Source organism: Mchenga conophoros, linkage group LG3 (genome assembly GCF_057382185.1).
Source record: "Mchenga conophoros isolate Kocher_MC1m ecotype Shallow Benthic linkage group LG3, M_conophoros_male_GT1.1, whole genome shotgun sequence".
NCBI classification, from domain to species: domain Eukaryota; kingdom Metazoa; phylum Chordata; class Actinopteri; order Cichliformes; family Cichlidae; genus Mchenga; species Mchenga conophoros.
Window position 1 is genome coordinate 84,947,490 of NC_140528.1, and position 20,201 is coordinate 84,967,690.

Genomic DNA, 20,201 nt, shown 5'->3' on the forward strand with positions numbered 1-20,201 from the left:
TGTTTATGAAACGTTTCATGCACTGCTGGACTAATGAGGCATGCATGCCTGAAGGAGGAAATGATCAGATTTTCATAACAACATTCTTAAACAATATTCATCCAGAATGTTCACAACTATTGAAGCTGACTGCCACTGATAATCTCTATGACATGAAGATAAAGAACTTTATCACACTTGTCAAAACGAAAGCCGGTGCAGATCTTTTTCCCAACAGCACGAAGGCTAAAAATGTTAGAATGATGTTAAATTTTGATGTTGAAGGCTCAGAGGAAAGTGAGAAAATGATGTATGCAGGGGCCCCGCCCCCTCAACAAGCGCAGCAGGGAGATCTCAGAAGGAGAGATAGGAGTGGAGACGTATGTTTTTATTGTGGAAAAATAGGACACTGGAGGAGGGAATGCAAATCAGCAGCACGTGGGTCTCAACCACAAAACACAGGACCAGCTCCTGCCACTAGGCGTCAGCAGAGCTCTTCCAGACAAGTTAACTGGCAACGCAGACAGGAATCACATCAAAATAATGGCCCCTTTGCACTTCGGCAGCAACCTTATAATCCACATTTTAATCCCCACCCATATGATAACGAAAGGCTGGACCGACAATAGGGAGGCCCAGGTGAGGATGAGGGACAGTGTGAAGCACTACACACGATGCTGCATTTGCAATTGTCCCGTAACACAGAAAGCTTGCCCATGTTAGATATAGAAATAGGTGAAAAGACTTATTCCTTTTTAGTTGACAGTGGAGCCACTAAAAGTTCACTGTCTGGAAAATTCTATAGTGGGCCTGTTTCCTCTGTGTGCATCAACACCATGGGAATAAACGGAACTCTAGTGCAATGCCCCAAAACTCATTCTCTAAAGACACGCTGGGGCCCAAAACCAGACGAAATTACATATCATCCATTCATAATTATTCCAAACTCGCCTGTGAATCTATTAGGCAGAGATTTAATGGCAAAAATGAACTTGTGTATTTCATTTAACACAAAGGGTGAAATGTTTGCAGATACTGATAACAGCTATGTTTTCTCTGCCCTTTGCACCGACACCATGGAGAAGGAACAGCCTCTGTGTCAGCTGGACGCCTCAGCGGAGAATGAACTCAACATCCTTTTGTCCGGTATTCCACGTCACACACTGTGTCAAAAACGTGTACAAATACCACTACCAGGTAATCCCACATCTGGGAGCCACACTTTTGTTTCTCTCACACTGTTTAACAACATGATAACTGCTCACACCAGTGAAGATAAAACAGTGGTTTTGTCACATAACTCAGACATAGGTTATGACATTACTGCACCATGTCGACACACAGATCTAACCTACCCCATACACTGTACTATCTCTGCTGTCACATTGCCAGCTGAATATCAGAACATGACATTATGGTCAAGAGGTGAGAATGATGTAGGATTTATTGACTGTACACCTTATCATGCTCAGCTGAAAAACAACAAGCCGGTATATGTCAAGCAATATCCCATTTCCGCTGAAAAAACCGCAGCCTTAGACATCATCATAGGAGATTTATTGACAGCTGGAGTAATAAAGCCCACAGTATCTCCATATAACACTCCTGTCAATCCTGTGCCAAAGCCTAACAAACCTGGCGTATGGCGTTTCACACAAGACTTAAGGCAAGTTAATGCAGTCATTATGCCTCTGCCACCTCTCGTCCCAGACGTTCCCAGCATACTGACAGCTATTCCAGCAACATCTACACATTTTACTGTGGTGGATTTGTGCTCCGCCTTTTTCTCAGTGCCTGTGCATGAAGACACACAGCCGATATTTGCATTCACACATAGAAATAAGCAGTACACCTGGACACGTTTGCCTCAGGGCATGATAGACAGCCCTGCTGCTTTCTCAATGGTGGTCCGTGCTACCCTGGACAGCTTCACTCCTCCTCAGGGCTGTACCCTGATACAGTACGTGGATGACCTCCTCCTCTGTGCTCCGAGTGAAAAACTATGTCAAACTGCTACACACATGCTACTCCAGCACCTCCAACAGACTGGCCACAAAGCATCAGCAAAGAAAACGCAGTACTGTCAGACTTCTGTTCAATATTTGGGATTCACACTGTCTCACGGACAACGTTCCATGACTACAGACAGGGTCAAAGCTGTGACCTCCGTCCCTCGTCCCACTACACAGAAGGAAATGTTGTCCTTCCTGGGCATGGTGAACTATTGCAGACAGTGGATACCAGACTGTTCTTTTCATGACCACATTCTGCGTGAATGCTGCAAAAAAGACAAGCCTCCTCGAATACTGTGGTCCACAGAAATGACTGCCTCTTTCAATGCATTACAGGGAGCGCTGACCTCCGCCCCTTGTTTGGGTCTGCCTGACTCTGCCTGCGGTAGTTCAGGGGATGCCGGCCTGCCTGAGAGCAGTAGCAGCTTGCTCTATCATGATAAGGGACTGCGAGAAGCTCACACTCTCACATGACACTATTCTACACACCAATCACCAGGTCACGACCATTCTAGCAAACATAACTACACAACATATGACCGCACAACGTCGCTCAGGTTATGAAGCTACACTGACTTCAACAGCTAATCTCACTATAAAAGCAAGCAGCACACCCAATTCGCCAGCACACTTACTTATTCGTATGCTGTGTTCCTCTGACCGACAGGATGGTTCAGACGACCCTGACGATCATGATTGTATGACACGTATACAGGAATCCACAGCACCACGCCCAGACTTAGAGCAGACACCAATCCCAGACTCAGTCATTGTTTATGTGGACGGGTCCTGTTCAAAACCAAATGACAACTCATTTCTTTGTGGCTATTCAGTGGTGACATTGCCTGACATCATACTAGAGGCTCACTCATTACCGTTTCACTCAGCACAAAAAGCAGAGCTCATGGCTTTAATACGCGCCTGTGAGCCACATGTGGATAAGCGAGTAACAATTTACACTGATAGCCGTTATGCATTCGGTGTGGTGCATGACTTTGGCACATTGTGGAGACAGAGAGGCTTCACATCTGCTGATGGAAAATCGATCGCTAATTCTGATCTTGTTCAAAGACTTTTGCAGGCTATACAGCTGCCATCGGCAATTGCAGTTGTTAAAACGAAAGGACACAGTACAGCTGACACAGACGAAGCAGTGGGAAATGCTCTTGCAGACGTAACCGCGAAAGCAGCTGCTGCCTCACAGCAACCACCCAGAAAGGAAGTATTATCTTTGCCTTTACAGCTGCCACTTGTCACACTCCCAGACTATTTAGAAACAAATGTTGACCTAAAATTCATACAAGAGCAAGCCTCTGCCTCAGATTACACTTACTGGGAAAGTAATAATTGTACCTTAGATAACAGAGACGGCTTATACAAAAACCTTGAGGGTTTGATTGCCCTCCCATCTTCACTACTGCCAATCCTTGTCTGCCATTTTCACGGTGTGAGTCATGTCGGACAAAGAGGGGTAATAGGAGCAATAAAATCAAGATTTGTAATCGAGAAAACATCACACGCAGTAAAACGCATATTAGCAACCTGTCTAACATGTGCACGAACTAATGTAGGAAAACCAAAAGCAAAACATCAGCATTTACCACAACCAGATTTCCCATTTCATACATTACAAATCGATTTTACACATATGCCAGCACAAGGAAGCATCAAGTACTTACTGGTAATAGTGGACCAATTTAGTAAATGGGTAGAAGCTTATCCAACCTCAAAAGAAACTGCAGAAGTAGTCTGTCAAAAGTTGTGCAATGAAATAATACCCAGATTTGGAATACCTCACCAAATTAACAGTGATAGAGGACCTTCATTCACATCAGAAGTAATTCAAAAGTGTGCTAAAACTCTAGCAATAGACTGGAAATATCATGTGCCATACCATCCTCAGAGTTCAGGAGTTGTAGAAAGAATGAATAGGACCATAAAAAACCGCCTGACTAAAGCAATGATAGAAACAGGAATGACCTGGGTCAAACTACTTCCTCAAATCCTCTGCGAGATTAGAATGACTCCATCCGCAGCAACCAAATTATCTCCATTTGAAATAATCATGGGAAGACCGTTTCCAACACCATGGTCAGCCTCCAGAGGGGCACCGCTATTGGAAGGGGACATAGACACTGCATTGTCTGACTATGTTCATAACCTGGTAGAAACACTGAATAATAACTATCAGAAAGTTTGTCTCTCTCAGCCTTTCCCCTCCACAGTTCCACCAGTGGAGACAAGGAGATGCGGTGTTGGTGAAGGCGCTAAAACCAAGGAAATTCGGGGAGGCCGCGCATGTTCCAGCCCCCAGACTGTACTTGCAGTGACGAGAACCAGCATCCTAACAGACGGACAACCTCAGTGGATTCATGCCAGCAGGGTTAAGACCAGCCCCACCAAACCACCTAAGGTGTCGGATCAAGTAGATGACGTCTCCGGCGAGCCAGCGCCCGGATTCAATACACCTACAGATGACGACTCAGGCGAGCCAGCGCCCGGATTCAATACACCTACACACACACAATCACTGATTAACACACAACGCCGGAAAGAGCCAAGACTCAGAAAGCCCTTTGATCCCCCACCTGAACAACAACAAGGTACTCGAACATCCAGCAGGAACAGAAAGCCTAGAGTACCACACAATGTCTAACCTGATAAAGATAGACTCGTTTCATCCTGATAATGGAGAAAATGAAATGCCCATTGTCATCACACGACGCTTATACGGGGTCTCTCGAACCTGGGACCAGGCCAGGAGACGACTGAAGAACTGTGTTTTTTATATATTTAGGTTATTAATCATATCTACTGCATTAACCTTAGGATTTTTATTTGATATTAAGCCTGCTCGACAGACCAGTTACATTTTATGATTTGCTTTTTATATTATCTTATTACATTTGTGATTTTTCCTTTCTATTGAGTTATTATTTTTAAAAATAATAAAAGAGGGGAACTGTTAGGTATTTTAGTACCATGGGAGCATTTACTGGATATTGTTTTATAGTGACATTATGCAGGAAAACTCTGTCATTCAATAAGGCCCCTTTGTTTCAGTGTTTTTCTCTTTGACCCAAGAATTGATGTGTGAGAATCACAGGCTGGTACAAGGTTGAAATACCACAGAGATCACTCCCTCAGCTACATTAGTTTCTTAATCTTTTAGACGCCTGTTGAAGGCCAAATGGTTTGTTTCAGAATTCACTAATGAAAGAACTCTTTATTTTGTGCCTTGAAAATATGTCGCTGAGATAATCACAATTGTAGCTGAACTGATAAACTACACAAAGGATGCTTCTTCACCCAAGGGCAGGAAGACACTCCCTTATCTTGGTCTGTACTGGTTTAAACTGATAATCTGCTGTCTCATGAATTTTACCCTCTATATAAACTGTTGTACTTGTGAATAAAGTTGAGTCAATTTGGGAAGACAACGTGAAGCAGTCTCTGTTTTCTTGTTCTCCCAAGCTGCTCCCGAGCTCGTACTAACACGCTGAATGGCATGCTTGAATATTGCTTGAGAATATATTTGACTGTGTTACAGACTAAGGGACATTCTCTGCTGATAGACGTCCACGCCTCAGAGGAAGTCGATCCACGGATTAGGCCCTGGAAACCGTTTCCTTCACTACCTATATAAATCCAAGCAGGAAGCATGTTTTAATAGTGTGATTGGGTCATCTGAACATGCTACCTATATAAATCCCAGCAGGAAGCATGTTTTAATAGTGTGATTTGGCCATCTGAACATGCTACCTATATAAATCCCAGCAGGAAGCATGTTTTAATAGTGTGATTGGGTCATCTGAACACGCTACCTATACAACGGAGCCATTAACCACGTAAGGTAGCATATTCTGATAAGTTAGCACGGATTGATAGACAAGACTATAAATTTACGCTACGGTAGGATGTTTTGACAGAACACCTTTTCTCGTCGCCAACATTTTTCTTTTGTTAAGCTTACTGTTATCAAGGCATGGTAAATGAACAGTAAACCTTGCCTGACGACTAATCTTCCCGTTTCCCTCTCATTGATTTATTTGGGTTGTCATGGCAGAAGTATTAAACAATGCCTTTTATTAGAACATAAGCATTTAAATGGAGTAATTGTATTTGAATTAGTTAAATATGAGTGGGCAACTCTGACCATGACAAGACTGCATTTGCTCTAAAAACTTAATAAAAAATTTAGACATATTGTTGTCATTATTTTTACTCTTCAATTTTATGTGTTTTTTCTTTAAGATGGTATCAGAAGTTGCTCCTCCACCATGAAAAAAACCATCTGCATATATTCTTTCACTACATCCACGATTCTCCTCTGTGGTCTTCCTCATTCATCCTGTTTGGAGCTTAATGTTCAACATCCTTTATCTGTTAAAATTACAGAAGGAGAAGAAAGTAATCATCAGAGCAGGAATCATGATAAATGATAAATAGATTACCAGTACATACAAACATAACACTTGCATAATTTCTCTGATAACGCTGCATTGGATGGGTTTATTAACGGTGGGCTGAAATTGTACTACAGTCTGCTGGTGAGGAACTTTTTTGAGTGTTGAATAAAATGTCCTCCACAATCTGTATATGAATTGTCATTAAAACCACAGAGATTCTTACTTATAAAGGAAAGAAAAGTGGGACAAAGCCCATCAACATATAGTGTATATTTTCTGAAACATTACAAAGATGCAGGTAATTCTGGGTTCACCTGAATTACAGATTAGACTGGTGGACAAACAGATGTTGTGTACAACTGGTGACAGCATCAGTGACAACAAATTAATCAGCGAGGCTGGAAGCAGAATTAGGAGGCGTCAGAGTCAGCGAGGGTCAGAGATCGACGAACAAATTGCCCACCTTCATGGATAATGCATCCCCCTCAGAAGGATTCAAAATTAGGCCACGAAGAACAGTTCAGGAAACCTATTTTGTTTCGTCTGTGAAACTGTATAAATAAAATGTAAATTATGTTAAAGGCAAACACATTTGTAAGCCATAAGAAACAAACATGCTTTGCAATATACCTTCAAACATCTGTATAGATTTGATACATTATTTATTAACTGAATTTGCTAACATGTCTTACATAGTGAGTGTGTCACGGCTGCCGAGGCGAGCCGTGCGGAATAAATGAGGATCCAATCACAGGCAGTCGTGGAGAAGTGAAGGTGATTTATTGAACACAAAAAGAATGTGGACAAACAGCAAACGGGGCTCGAACTAAACTAAACTGGGAAACAACTAAACTACAGAGCACAATCCTGATTGAAAACGAGCAGAGGAGAATGACGATGAAAAGCAAGGAGAAGGCACAGTGGATACACTGAGTAATACAGACGAACCGGCAACATGCAGGAGAACACACAGGGCTTAAATACACACACACCAGTAATCAGGGGATGAGAGACAGGAGGGCAACACAGCTGGGAGAAATCAGAGCTGATGGGACAGGGGAAATGTAAACTGAACATACTCACATCAGACAGAGACCTTCACAATAAAACAGGAAACTCAGACACGGGGAACCAAACAAGACACAGATCTAAACAGACAGCTTCACAAACAGATGGGGTGACACCATAGACAGACAGAGACACAGACTCAAAGGCAGACCGAATATCACACATAGAACTCAAACAATAATAATAATCATCATCATCATAATAAACTAGAAAATGATAACTAAAAGCACTGGGTCACTGACCCAGGACCATGACAGAGTGTTTCTTTTACTGATGATATTTCAGTGATATGTATTTTTTATGACTAAATAATGCTCTATCGAACACCTGGCAATAACAGCAGGTGTGGCAATTTTGTAATTTGTTGTTTAAATTTGATATTATTGTAGGCAGTATATTTTCTTAGCCTTTGTCATACTCATGCTTAACCCTCTCAGGCTCAAATTAAGTTTTTGTTGCTAATGCACAAAAGAATACCTGCAGTGGTACTTCTGAGTAAAAAACTCATGAAATATGTATGTGGGGTGATCAGGTTGTTAGCTTTTAACTGTTGCATATCTGCAATGCCTGCCTTGAGAGGGTTAACAAAGCAATCTCAGAAACCGTACAGTAATCTTGGGTGTGTGGGGGTCACCCAGAGTCAGAATCTAGTGAGATATCAGTGTCACCTCTTACAGTTTTCCTGTAATCTGAGCTCAAATATGAGAAAATATAGAGTACAGTACAGTAAATTGGGTAAATTTTACTGTTAATTTTCTCTGAATCGTACAGTAATTTGGGCTGTGGATCACAGGGTGGAGTGGAAAAAGTGGAAAAGTGGAGATGAACCAAAACTGGGAGTGGATTGTGAAGTACAATAGTGTCAGGACCAGAGTTGGTCAAGTTACTTGAAAAAAGTAATCAGTAACTAATTACTGATTACTTCCCCCAAAAAGTAATCCTGTTACTTCACTGATTACTTATTTTCAAAAGTAATTAATTACTTAGTTACTTTTAAAAAACACGATTTACAACCTGAATAGGTGATAAAGCGATAGATCTTTCAGCCCAATTCTACTTTTTCTGCATAATTCATCATATAAAATGTAATCAAATGGAAAAGTCTCTCTTTTTAAAACTTGTTTAATTAGTTTTAATCTTTTAACTTTATGCATCAAGCAAAAATTGAATTATATGTAACATTCTCTGACTGGAAGAAATTTGTTTAATATTTAAACTTATTTTCTGCCCATTCCAGCACATAAAATAAAATATTTTTTTGTGTTTACACTCACTCTTTCAAATAGATGCAAGTAAAACACAGCAGAAAATAAATAAAATCAAAGACTAGCGGTCCTTTGGCTCTATTTTCACCTGTAAAGCAGGAGTAGGGTAGGCGGAGGTTTACCCTGGTGCAGGTGTGCCGCGGTCAGTTGAAGAATCCGCGAGTTTCTCTGTGACTTTCCCATTACGTCGTAGCGCACTCGGTGCTTGCTTGGAAGTTTAGGGGGTTTTTTCGCCGTAAAAAGAAGTTTTCTTCCCACGCACAACGGACACTAATGTTTTTGTCACTTTTTATGGAATCAAACTCAAAGTAAGGTCAGTACTTCCACGCTTTAAACGCTGCACGCTCATATTCTCTCCCGCACTCGATATATTATCCATTGTTGATCTGCACACAGCTGTTGTCACGGACGTTGCACTTGCTTACGTCACTGTCATGAGACATTCTCGCAAAAAAATCACTGTTTTAGTAACACAGCGTTCCTACGGGAAAGTAACGGTAATCTAATTATCGTTTTTGCAATAGTAATCCCTTACTTTACTTGTTACTTGAAAAAAGTAATCGGATTACAAGTAACGCGTTACTGCCCATCTCTGGTCAGGACACAAAAGACTGCATTTCTAAGCCAGTCGGCACCCGTACCGTAATATGCATAAGAATAGTGCAACAACATTTTAGGTGCGGCTGGCTTGACTGTGTCGTCGTAAGTGAGGGCTCACTTGACCGCGGTCAAATATGGTGCTGGAGAAACAAACTACAGAGAACTTCGTAAAGAGAGTATTGAGTGCTTTGGCGATGTAAATGGACTGGTTCTTATATAGTACTCAAAGCACTTTAAAGAACTTGCCTCATTCAGGTGTACGCAAGCACTTTTCTCTGTAAGCACTTTCTGTGTAATGTTCACACACATTCGGAGAGCAACTCTGGGTTGGTATCTTGCCCAGGGATATTTGGCATGCAGACGGGGATTGAAGCACCTTCCTCTACTACCTGAGCAAAGCCACCCCATGTTCGTCTGTGCACAGATTTCTTTCAATACAGTATTATCACAATTGTGCAAAAATACAGGCATGAAAGCTTAAAGTGCGCGATCACAATAAAGGTGACGCTCAGAGACTGACTGAGTGATCTGAGAACTCATCAGCCCTCATCACTGCCTTCACTTACTTGCTGCTATGGGTGCAGGAATAACATAGTTATGCAGTTATCTGGGACTCTCCACCATTTGACCTTAGAACTGAAGAAGCTTCTCGGATGAGAGGTGAAACGTCTTCAAGTAACTTAAAGAAGTCCAGACGCTTTTCTTTACAAGCTCCTTTAACCAGTTATGCAGTTACTTTCTCAGTCTGCTAGAGCCTCCACTTGAACGCAAGAACCTTCATTTATCTTCTCAAACGGAATTCAAAATGTTTTTTACAAATTGAAGGATTAAGATATAAATCGCAGAAGCATCGATCCACACATTCAAAGAAGAACAACCCAACAAACTCTTCATAAAACTCCAAGAGATATGAAAATCTTTATTTCTGTCTATTCTGTGTTGTTAATAACATCACATCTTCACATAGTAGCAAAAACATATTAAACAAACATTAATCTCAACATGCATACTGTACTTCAAGTTTCTCTCATGGAAAGGCCAGTGTTACTTTTATAGTATCCTTTCCATAAATATCATAAATATCTTTACCCATGTAGTGGAATTATTTTATTTTTTCATTTTAGTTAACAAGTATAATGTGACCACATTCACTTTTTATCAGGACAAGCTACACCACCACGGTGGTTAGCATACAATAACACTGCCTTGTTCTCAAAGCTTCTTTCTAACTGTACTTTTTTCTGAGATGTTCTCTTTAAGTAAGGATACTGAAAGTGTAAGCAGTGTATACGGTCACATCACGTGCTTAAGGTTGTGTTAGCACTGATAATTCCTTCACAGTTCTTTAAAGATGCTGAAGTCATCATATCAGCTGTAAATGCAGTGCTGCTGCTGTCCTTACGCTATACTTTCAAGCATCACACTTTCTACTGACCAGTTTATTTCCACTTTTTATGCTCTAGTATGGTGTGACTGAATGAAGTCAGCAAACCAAATTCTGTCCATCTGAGGATGAGAAGAAACTTGCATGAAATGGGAAGAATGAGATGAAGATGGCTCCTATGCTTTAGACGTGGCACTGTTTCTGCCATTGTAAGTACGCTAATGCTTGAAAGATCCATTAAAAGTCTGACACTTCACTCTTCAGCTGGAGCGTCCATCAAGTTTTACATTCCAGGTTTCCTCGTTGGGATTACGACTCAGACGATGATGTGAAAAATTAGTTATTACATTAAACCCATAAAATCAACACTGGCAAAAAAGCCGTGCACTTCACAGAGCAGCTTTCTATGGCCGAGCAGCTCCTGCAGGTGTAAGGTGTAGGTGTCACAGCACTCTGGGTCCAAAGAGTTTATGTGCAGCATGCAGACAGAAAATGGCTTTACAGAATATGACTGAATGTTGAGGCACCAAAACACACTCAGTCTGCCCCTCAGTCTGATCAAGAAGAAAACCTGACTGAGCGCTTCATAACATCAGTATGATGATGTCCCAGAGGCCATGTTCAGGTTATTCTCCCGTCCACACTGAGCGGGCGGATCAGTGGAGTCTGCATTAGCTTTAACAGAAAGGTCTGATTTAAGCAGGTAAGCTGAATAGACAAGAAAAGCTAGAAAGCTTTATCAACTATAACCCCAGCGAGGACCTTGACAGGTGTCTTGTGTACAGGTGAAGGCTGGACAGTTAGCAGGATACCTTCCTAACATTTGTCATTCCCAGCATTGACCGTTCCTGGCACAGCCTCAGTGAAACAGAGCATCGTTTCCACCCCACAGTTACAGACAGGCTGTGCTTTTCTTTGGTAACACCGTCGAATGAGCCCCGTGTCCTCTCTCAGTAGCTGCTTTCGTGTCCTGTCAGGATGTACAGGCTGCTCAGTGCTGACGGGTCATCAGTCGGTGTGCTCTGAAGGATGATGTCTCTGCACATTGTCAGCAAATGAGAAGGAGATGAGTTGTAAAGGAGAACCAGAGAAAGGCAGTACTAACCTAAAGCCAGTGCCTCCACCTGCTTCTACTCTCCCACCTCTAGTACTAACACTACTCTACTGATACTACAACCACTGTAGTTTGACTTTAATGCTACACACTGGTACAGTACTGGTACACTTACTGGAGTTTTACTCCTGTTCCTGCTCATCACCACGCCTACTACTTTTTTAAACTTTATGATAAGTGTGAACATTTACACACCAGCATACAAACAAGTTTAAAGTAGAAAAAAGGAAGCAAAGAGCTGAGAAATACATAAAACATAACACAGAAGAAAAAGAAACCTTTGCAGGGATTCCTTCTACACCCAGTTTGAGTAAAAACTAACTGAAAACACAAGGAAAGAAGATAAGATCAACTAAAATAAGGGTTGTATAATAATACTTAGTACTGGCAGCCAGCAGCGCTAAGCCTCAGCCTCCCAGTAGACACACCTATGGTACCGATTTAAAATCCTACATGTCTTTGTTCTCAGGTTATCACGTTCACAAACTTTGGTGTCCACGCTATTTGCCTGCCAGGCTGACAATGATTTAGATCACAGAAACATTTTTAAGCTGTTATTCCTGGTTTCACAGTGGAAAACTCCGGGTAACGTCCATTATCTTTGCTCCTGTATAAGACTTTCCTGAATGCTGAGGTTTGGTCTTCCACATGAAATTCAGTACTTTTGTTTCAGTTTCATTAATGATGCATTGATTTTGGACATCGATGTAATACATATGTGATACACGACAGTCTTTGAGTCCGTCCTTCTCATATATAATCCCACTGTTTTTGCACTTCAGATGATTCCAGTAATGACTGATTTAAAAAAGAAAAGTGAAATATTTCTAATGAACTCACCACGATTCTTATTACAAACTTCATTAAGAGCTGCTGGATCAACAGGGGTGTCCTGGATTTGTTAGTAATATAATATAGTAATATATTATTATTAGTTTTAATTATTTAGTCAAAAATCAATTCCAGACTGCTCTGAGCAACATGCTGCAGCGAGAGTCCTGACAGGGACTAGAAACAGAACATTTATTGGCTCCCTGTTTTTATCCAGAATAAAAGATTCAAAATCCTCACATAAAAGGTTTTGAATAATCAGCCCCTGTCTTATCTTAATGACCTTATAGTACCATATCACCCCATTAGAGCACTTCGTTCCAAGTATTTAAAAGTAAAATGGGAGCCAGACCCTTCGGTTTCCAGGCCCCTCTTGGTAAATGGTAAATGGACCGGTTCTTATATAGTGGTTTTCTACTCTGAGCACTCAAAGCTTGCCTCATTCACCCGTTCACACCCATTCATACTCTGACGGATGCCCCGAAGAGCAACTTTCATGCAGGATATCTGGCATGTAGACGGGAGTAGGTAACCTGCTCCCCACCTGAACTACAGCCACCACTTCTGTGGAACCAGCTTCCAGTTTGGGTTTGGGAGACAGACACCCTCTCTACTTTTAACATTAGGCTTCAAACTTTCCTTTCTTCCCTGAATCCTCCCTTAGTTAGCCTAAGTCTAGGCTGCTGGCGGGTTCCCGTGATGCACCAAGTGTTTCTTCTTCAGTCGCCCTTTTCACTCACTATCTATTTAAACACCTCTCTGCATTCAATCATTAGTTGAGAATATTCTCTGGCTCTCTTCCCAGATTGTCTTTGTCCCGTCTTCCTCCTCTCACCCCCCAACCAATCGCAGCAGATGCCCGCCCCTCCCCAGCCTGGTTCAGGTTTTCACCTGCTAAAAGGGAGTTTTTCACCTTTGTGCACCATAATTGCAGGGCCTTTATCTTAAAATATACAGTGTCTTGAAGTGACTATTGTTGTGATTTGGCACTAGAATAAAGAAAATTAGCACTAAGGAAAGTAGTTTTCTGTACAAAGTGTCAGGTAGACGGTAGTTGGTAACTTTAATGGCTGTTTTTCTTTGGAGGGCTGCATGCAAACACATAGGCTGCATTTCCTAAATCCTTGGATCTGAGTAACCAACAGAACAAACACTCTAGTGTGACTCCTGCTTTAATGCTACCATTAATGCTAGCAGTATTCATGCTACTTCCACATGCTACTCTGAAAATCACTTCCAGGTCTATTAACAATAGTATCAAGAAAATACTATCCTGATTACTTCTGATGTACTAGGATTACTAGTTTCTCACAGTGATTGATAGCTCTTGTCAGCATACAGTTAACATACCTGTTTGTTCCCAGAACTCTGAACACACGACTCTCATCTGTAATTTCTTGTGTTACCTGCACATAAAGTGAAAATTCACATGTGTAATGACTTAGAACTAATATGATAAGCACATGATACGAGCTCAGCCAACGTTGGATGAATTTACTAGTTCATCACCTCATCTGAATGGAAACTCCTCCCTTTGAGGCCATGCTTCCAGAACGCCAGCACACTATCCTGCAAGCAGACTGACAGAACAGGAGGTGTCACTCAGCTTTCAGGACACACATCAGCTCTCATTCACTTTGTTTGTCACATCATCATTTCTACCTAGTGTTTCAATGGGGAAGTCAAAGACTATTTCTGCAGCCAGCTGTCTGGATGGAAGTCCTTGCAGGTTCACGATCTTTACAGTTCCTGTCCAAACAGTACACAGATTGAGAATGAGCATGAAAGACATTTGAAGGATTCACAATATGCGAGGGGACTTACTTTCCAAGGTGATGAGAACAGTGTCTCGGTCCAGCTGGGTTACCTGCACGACTCTGAGTGCTCCACTATCTCCTGATGCACGGAAAGAAGGAAGCTTGTTGCAACAAGTTGAAGCTTGAAGCTTCAGGAAGTCAGCAGAGACACGCAGAAACGATCCTACCTGGCACTGGAACAGGAGCGCCGTTCAGCTCTATAATATCAAACCTGAGCTGTTGGCCGGTTGGTGGTTTATCATTACTACAGTCTCTCACTCCAACACACAGCTGAGAAGAGAATCTGGGAGTCTGATGGCGAGTTGCTGTGAAACAGTCACCAAGGAAAACAAAAAAAACTAAATAAATTCTCATGGATGGTTAAGTGATGCTTGTTAAACCTGAGCTGAACCTGTTCATACAACCGTCAAAAACAGCACAACAGAATTCTTGTATGATTATTAAATCTTGAGATTAAAGATAAACCGATGCCATCCACCCATCCATCCATCCATCCATCCACCCACCCATCCATCATCCATCCATCCATCCATCCACCCGTCCATCCGTCCAGCCGTCCATCCATCCATCCATCCATCCATCCATCCATCCATCCATCCATCCACCCGTCCATCTGTTCGTCCAACATCCACCCACCATCCATCCATCCATCCATCCATCCGTCCGTCCGTCCGTCCATCCATCCATCCATCCATCCATCCATCCACCCGTCCATCCGTCCATCCACCCGTCCACCCATCCGTCCATCCATCCATCCACCCACCCATCCCTCCCTCCATCCATCCATCCATCCATCCATCCATCCATCCATCCATCCAGCCGTCCATCCATCCATCCACCCGTCCATCCATCCATCCATCCACCCGTCGATCCATCCTTCCATCCATCCATCCATCCATCCATCCATCCATCCATCCATCCACCCGTCCATCCATCCATCCATCCACCCGTCCATCCGTCCATCCATCCATCCATCCATCCACCCGTCCATCCATCCATCCGTCCATCCATCCATCCATCCACCCGTCCATCCGTCCATCCATCCATCCATCCATCCATCCATCCCCTAACTGCACGTCTTTGGACTGATGCCACTTTTCCATAATGTTGTGACACAGGCGTGTTTCTCCAAGCAGCACTGTGTTAGGACTGCAGACAGGCTTAACACAGAGCTCTGTTCTCACAGTACATACATTATCGTTATGAAATGTGCGAGACATTCACAAAAAAACTGTCAATTATCTGTGCTATGTGATCTAATGGTGCATGCTGGCGTTGAACTGTGTGCTGATAACACTGTTCCTGTAGCACAGAAAACACATGGTAACCATTCAGTTACACGAGCTTGGACCCAGAGAAGGTGCTGTTGGTGTTTTGGACGGCGTTTATACAACGTTTCTTTTATTTAGTCTCTAAAATCTTGTTGGGCTTGAATAAAAAGTATGCATATGTTATTAAAAAAAATCAATTACATTCTTCCAGCTTCAGATTTTGATATGCTGTCTGTCTACTTTTATGTAATCCAGGTTCTAATGGCTGGTTTGCATTGTGGAAATAGGGTTAGAGTTAGAAAGGAAGACATTTATTCAGGTGGCAAGTTCGACATATCTGTACAAACCTTTAGATGCATGAACTTTTGAAGAGGCTCATACCACAAGAGTAAAACCAGGCCAGATGGGACAGCCCGCACAGATATGTACTATCTGTGTATGGGTTTCTTGCTGAAACAGAGAGAGCAGGACTAAGTGTCTGCAGTTGTTCTCCGTGAACAAACAGACTGACCAGAGTAACTCGGCATTGCTTACCTACACTGCACCTCCTACAACCTTTAGTGTCAGGAATCTTTACAGATATGGTAAACTTTCTGTGGCCAACAGAGAATATCCAGGTCAGAACAAGCAGACAAAATTGGGTTTACAGTATCCTCCTTCCTCAAAATCAAGTGGTAGCATCATACATGACATTATTAACACTGCTGCACCTACAGCTCCTGTTTCCCTGCATCTGTGATGGCGTGTCGTACCTGAGACTGATCCGCTCAGTGAGGCGGTTGGTGCTGAGCGACAGGCTGCTGTGTTTCTTGTGCAGATGTCCTTTCTGTTCAAACAGAGCTGGCAGCTGTGCGAGTAAAGCTGGGCCGACTTGCCTGCAGGATGGAGCCTTTTTAGAGCAGCATATTATCGAGTGGACACAATGTTCTCCGTTTGTGTCACGCTGTTTGTTACCTGATACGGACATCAGCACATTGTTCATAACATATAGCCATATACATCGCTGAGGGAGAGCTGTGGGGAAAAGACAAGCAGTTCACTGAGACTTCAAACATCCAGCTTCAGTCATCAGACTGTTCCAGAAACATCATTTCCTGGTTTTCAGTGCTCCTCCTTTCATCAGGAGCTGCACTCCTTACTCAGGTTTTCAGGGTGATGCGATTAATGACTTGCACTTTTTTGTTATTACTTGCATTTTTACACAATGCTCTTCTACTCTGACTGACACTTTCAACTACCAGCTTGACCGCGCATCACTCTTTTCTACCTCAAAACGACCAGTTACACATGTCTGCATGAATTCTGCACGCACGTTTGCACTACAAGCTGCACACAAACACGTGCGCACATCCATGATTTACTCCAAACCTAACTTAACCTTCGGCGCTTTTTAACTTTCAACCCCTTCAGTGGAAACATTGGGAGAAGTTTGCCAGTGTGGTATTATAATATTATTTTATGCCACGTTAGACCCCTAATTGAAGATTGTGAATTATTATGTAGTTTTAGTTTGCATTATTCTCCTGAATTAGAAGAAGGTGATAACTATTGCATTTGTTAAACTGATTTGCATTACATTAGACTGCTGATTTATTGTGAATGAATGATATTGTTTCATGATGCATTATACTGCTGAGTTATAAGAAATACTGTTCGCAGAAAGTCATCGCCTTATTTGTCTGATTAGAAGAGAACAGAACATGCTGGAGTTTCTGCCCATCTCAGCAGGAGCAGATAAACAGGGAGCCAAGGTCGTAGCTTAGGCGCCGTGTGAGAGAAAGCATGTGAATGTTTAGGCTTTTATGATAAGGTGGAGGCACCAGAGGCTATAAGAGTTTGATCAATGCTCCACCCTTTGAGATCTGATGCTGTCTGCGTACGGTGTCCATCTCCCACGCGTGTGATCATTAAAATCATCGTTTGACTCAACCCGGTCGGACCAGTGTTGTTATTGTGGTTTTCCTCTTGTATCCATCCCCAATATTTGAATCCGTAACACCATCAAACTCATCGTTGGAGGGGAGAGGGAGGGGAAACAGGAGGACAAAGGATGGCGGGAACAACTGAGCTGTAGTGCTTTTTTTTTTTCAACTGTGCAATATTTGCAATATTGTTTTATATTCGACCTTTTTTGTGGGGGCAAATAATATTGACACCAGTCATTTTGTGTTTTTCTGAAATTATTCTGTTATTGTGTACAAAATATTAAAAAATTCAGCTATATATGTTGATGCATGCTTTTATTACCAGTCGCATTGATTGCTGTAACGCCCTGCTCTCTGGTCTCCCCAAAAAGAATATATCACCCTTACAACTTTTACAAAACTGCAGCTCGTGTGCTGACGAAGACCAGAGGGTGGGCCCACAGTACACCGGTTTTAGAATCGCTGCATTGGCTCCCCGTGTATTTCAGGATCGATTTTAAAGTTCTTTTATTGGGTTTTTAAATGTCTTAATGGTCTGCTTCTCTCAATGACTATCGCCCTGTAGCCCTCACCTCAGTAGTGATGAAGTGCTTTGAACGCCTGGTCAGAGACTTCATCATTTCTTCACTACCAGACACACTGGACCCACTACAGTTCGCTTACCGTCCAAATCGTTCCACAGACGATGCCATCTCTCATCTCCTCCACACATCACTCACTCACTTGGACACTAGAAGGGGAATTATGTTAAAATGCTCTTCATAGACTACAGCTCTGCATTTAATACCATAATTCCCTCCACACTCACCACCAAGCTGGAGCATCTGGGACTCAGCTCATCTATGTGTCTGTGGATCTCCAACTTCCTAACTGGCAGACCACAGGCAGTAAGGATGGGCGGACATGTCTCAGCCTCCACCCACTCTCAGCACTGGAGCCCCCCAGGGGTGTGTTCTGAGCCCCCTGCTGTACTCTTTGTACACATATGACTGTGTGGCCACTACCAGCTCCACCACCATCATCAAGTTTGCTGACGGACACCGTCGTGGTGGGCCTGATCTCTGATAACAACGAGACGGCCTACCTGAAGGAGATTAGGAATCTGGAGAACTGGTGCCAGAGGAACAACCGCCTTCTAAACGTCAGTAAGACAAAGGAGCTGATAGTGGACTTCAGCACTAAGCAGGAGAGGAACTACCAGACCCCCGTCATCAACGAGTGCCCAGTGGAGAGAGTGGACAGCTTCAAATACCTCGGAGTTCACATCACGCTGGACCTGTCATGGTCCTGTCACATCAACACCGTGGTGAAAAGGCCCGACAGCGTCTCTACCACCTCAGACGCTTGAGAGACTTCCAACTGCCCTCCAAGGTGCTCAGGAACTTTTACTCGTGCACCATAGAGAGCATCCTGACGGGAAACATCTTAACTGGGTTCGGGAACAGCACCATGCAGGACAGACGAGCTCTACAGAGGGTTGTGCGGTCAGCTGAGCGCACCATCCGCTCCGAGCTCCCTGACCTGCACTCAATCTACAGCAGGCGGTGCTGGACCAAGGCCAGGAAGATCGTGAAGGACCTCAGCCATCCCAACAACAGACTGTTCTCTCTGCTGAGGTCAGGAAAGCGATTCCGCTCCCTGAAGACCAACACAGAGAGACTGAGAGGAGCTTTCTTCCCGCAGGCGATACGGTCTCTCAATCACACACACACAGTACTGACCCACACATATGGTTCTTACACACACACTGGACTTTCTGGACATTGTTTTCACTTCATCACTTAAATCACTTTAAGCATATTTGCACTGCACAAGACATAATGTGGATTGCACAACACTGGTCACTATATTCTTCATTTCAGTTAATACTTGTACAGCTGCTGTTATTGTGTATATATTTATTTATTTATATTTCTTCATACATTCTTATATAGTTCTATATTGTGTATTTTGTTGTACAGTTATTTTATTTTCAACTTTAATTTATATATTTTATCTTATTCTCCCAGTTAAATTTACCCTTCATTCTAATTTGTGTTGTACAGTTATTTCATTTTTAACCTTAATTTATATCTTATTCCCTCCTAGTTAAATTTACCCTTTTTAATTTTTCCTATTTATTTCCTATTTATTTCCTTTTTTTTTTTCTTTAGGTCACGAGCAGTTGTCCAAGCATTTCACTGCATATCGTACTGTGTATGACTGTGTGCGTGAAAAATAAAATTTGAATTTGAATTTGATTTGGGCCGTCTTATCTCTCAGATCTGCTTTTACCATATGAACCCTCGCGGACCTTGAGGTCCTCTGGTACTGGCCTTTTGACTGTTCCCAAAGACAGCACACATACTCACGGAGAGGCAGCTTTTCAGTGGTATGGTCCTCGTCTGTGGAACAGCCTGCCGGAGGAGCTCAGGGCCGCAGAGAACGTACATGTTTTTAAGAACAGGCTCAAGACCACCTTTTAATTTATCTTTCACCTAACGTTTATTTATTTTATGCTTATTTATTCTATCCTGTTTATTCTAT

General features: G+C 42.5%; 1 protein-coding gene across 1 annotated transcript; it reads right to left on the minus strand.

The window, feature by feature from the left end:
- Nucleotides 1-11,574: 11,574 nt before the first annotated feature.
- Nucleotides 11,575-14,964, minus strand: LOC146581215 (mitogen-activated protein kinase kinase kinase kinase 2-like). Its single transcript, XM_085267583.1, has 6 exons — nt 14,647-14,964; nt 14,487-14,558; nt 14,325-14,411; nt 14,172-14,242; nt 14,013-14,068; nt 11,575-11,755 (listed from the first exon to the last, which is right to left on the minus strand). The coding sequence occupies exons 1-6, from the start codon at nt 14,831-14,833 to the stop codon at nt 11,668-11,670; spliced, it is 561 nt and encodes a 186-aa protein (XP_085123709.1). The 5' UTR covers nt 14,834-14,964; the 3' UTR covers nt 11,575-11,667.
- Nucleotides 14,965-20,201: the final 5,237 nt, after the last annotated feature.

Bases quoted from the DNA above. Each gene is read 5' to 3' on its own strand.
- LOC146581215 (XM_085267583.1), bottom strand. From the start codon at position 14,833: ATGAGAATTTATTTAGTTTTTTTTGTTTTCCTTGGTGACTGTTTCACA. The intron at 14,559-14,646 runs GTAGGATCGTTT...TCCGTGCATCAG, and splicing joins CGCTCCTGTTCCAGTGCCAG to GAGATAGTGGAGCACTCAGA. The intron at 11,756-14,012 runs GTATGTTAACTG...GACAATGTGCAG, and splicing joins AGAGTTCTGGGAACAAACAG to AGACATCATCCTTCAGAGCA.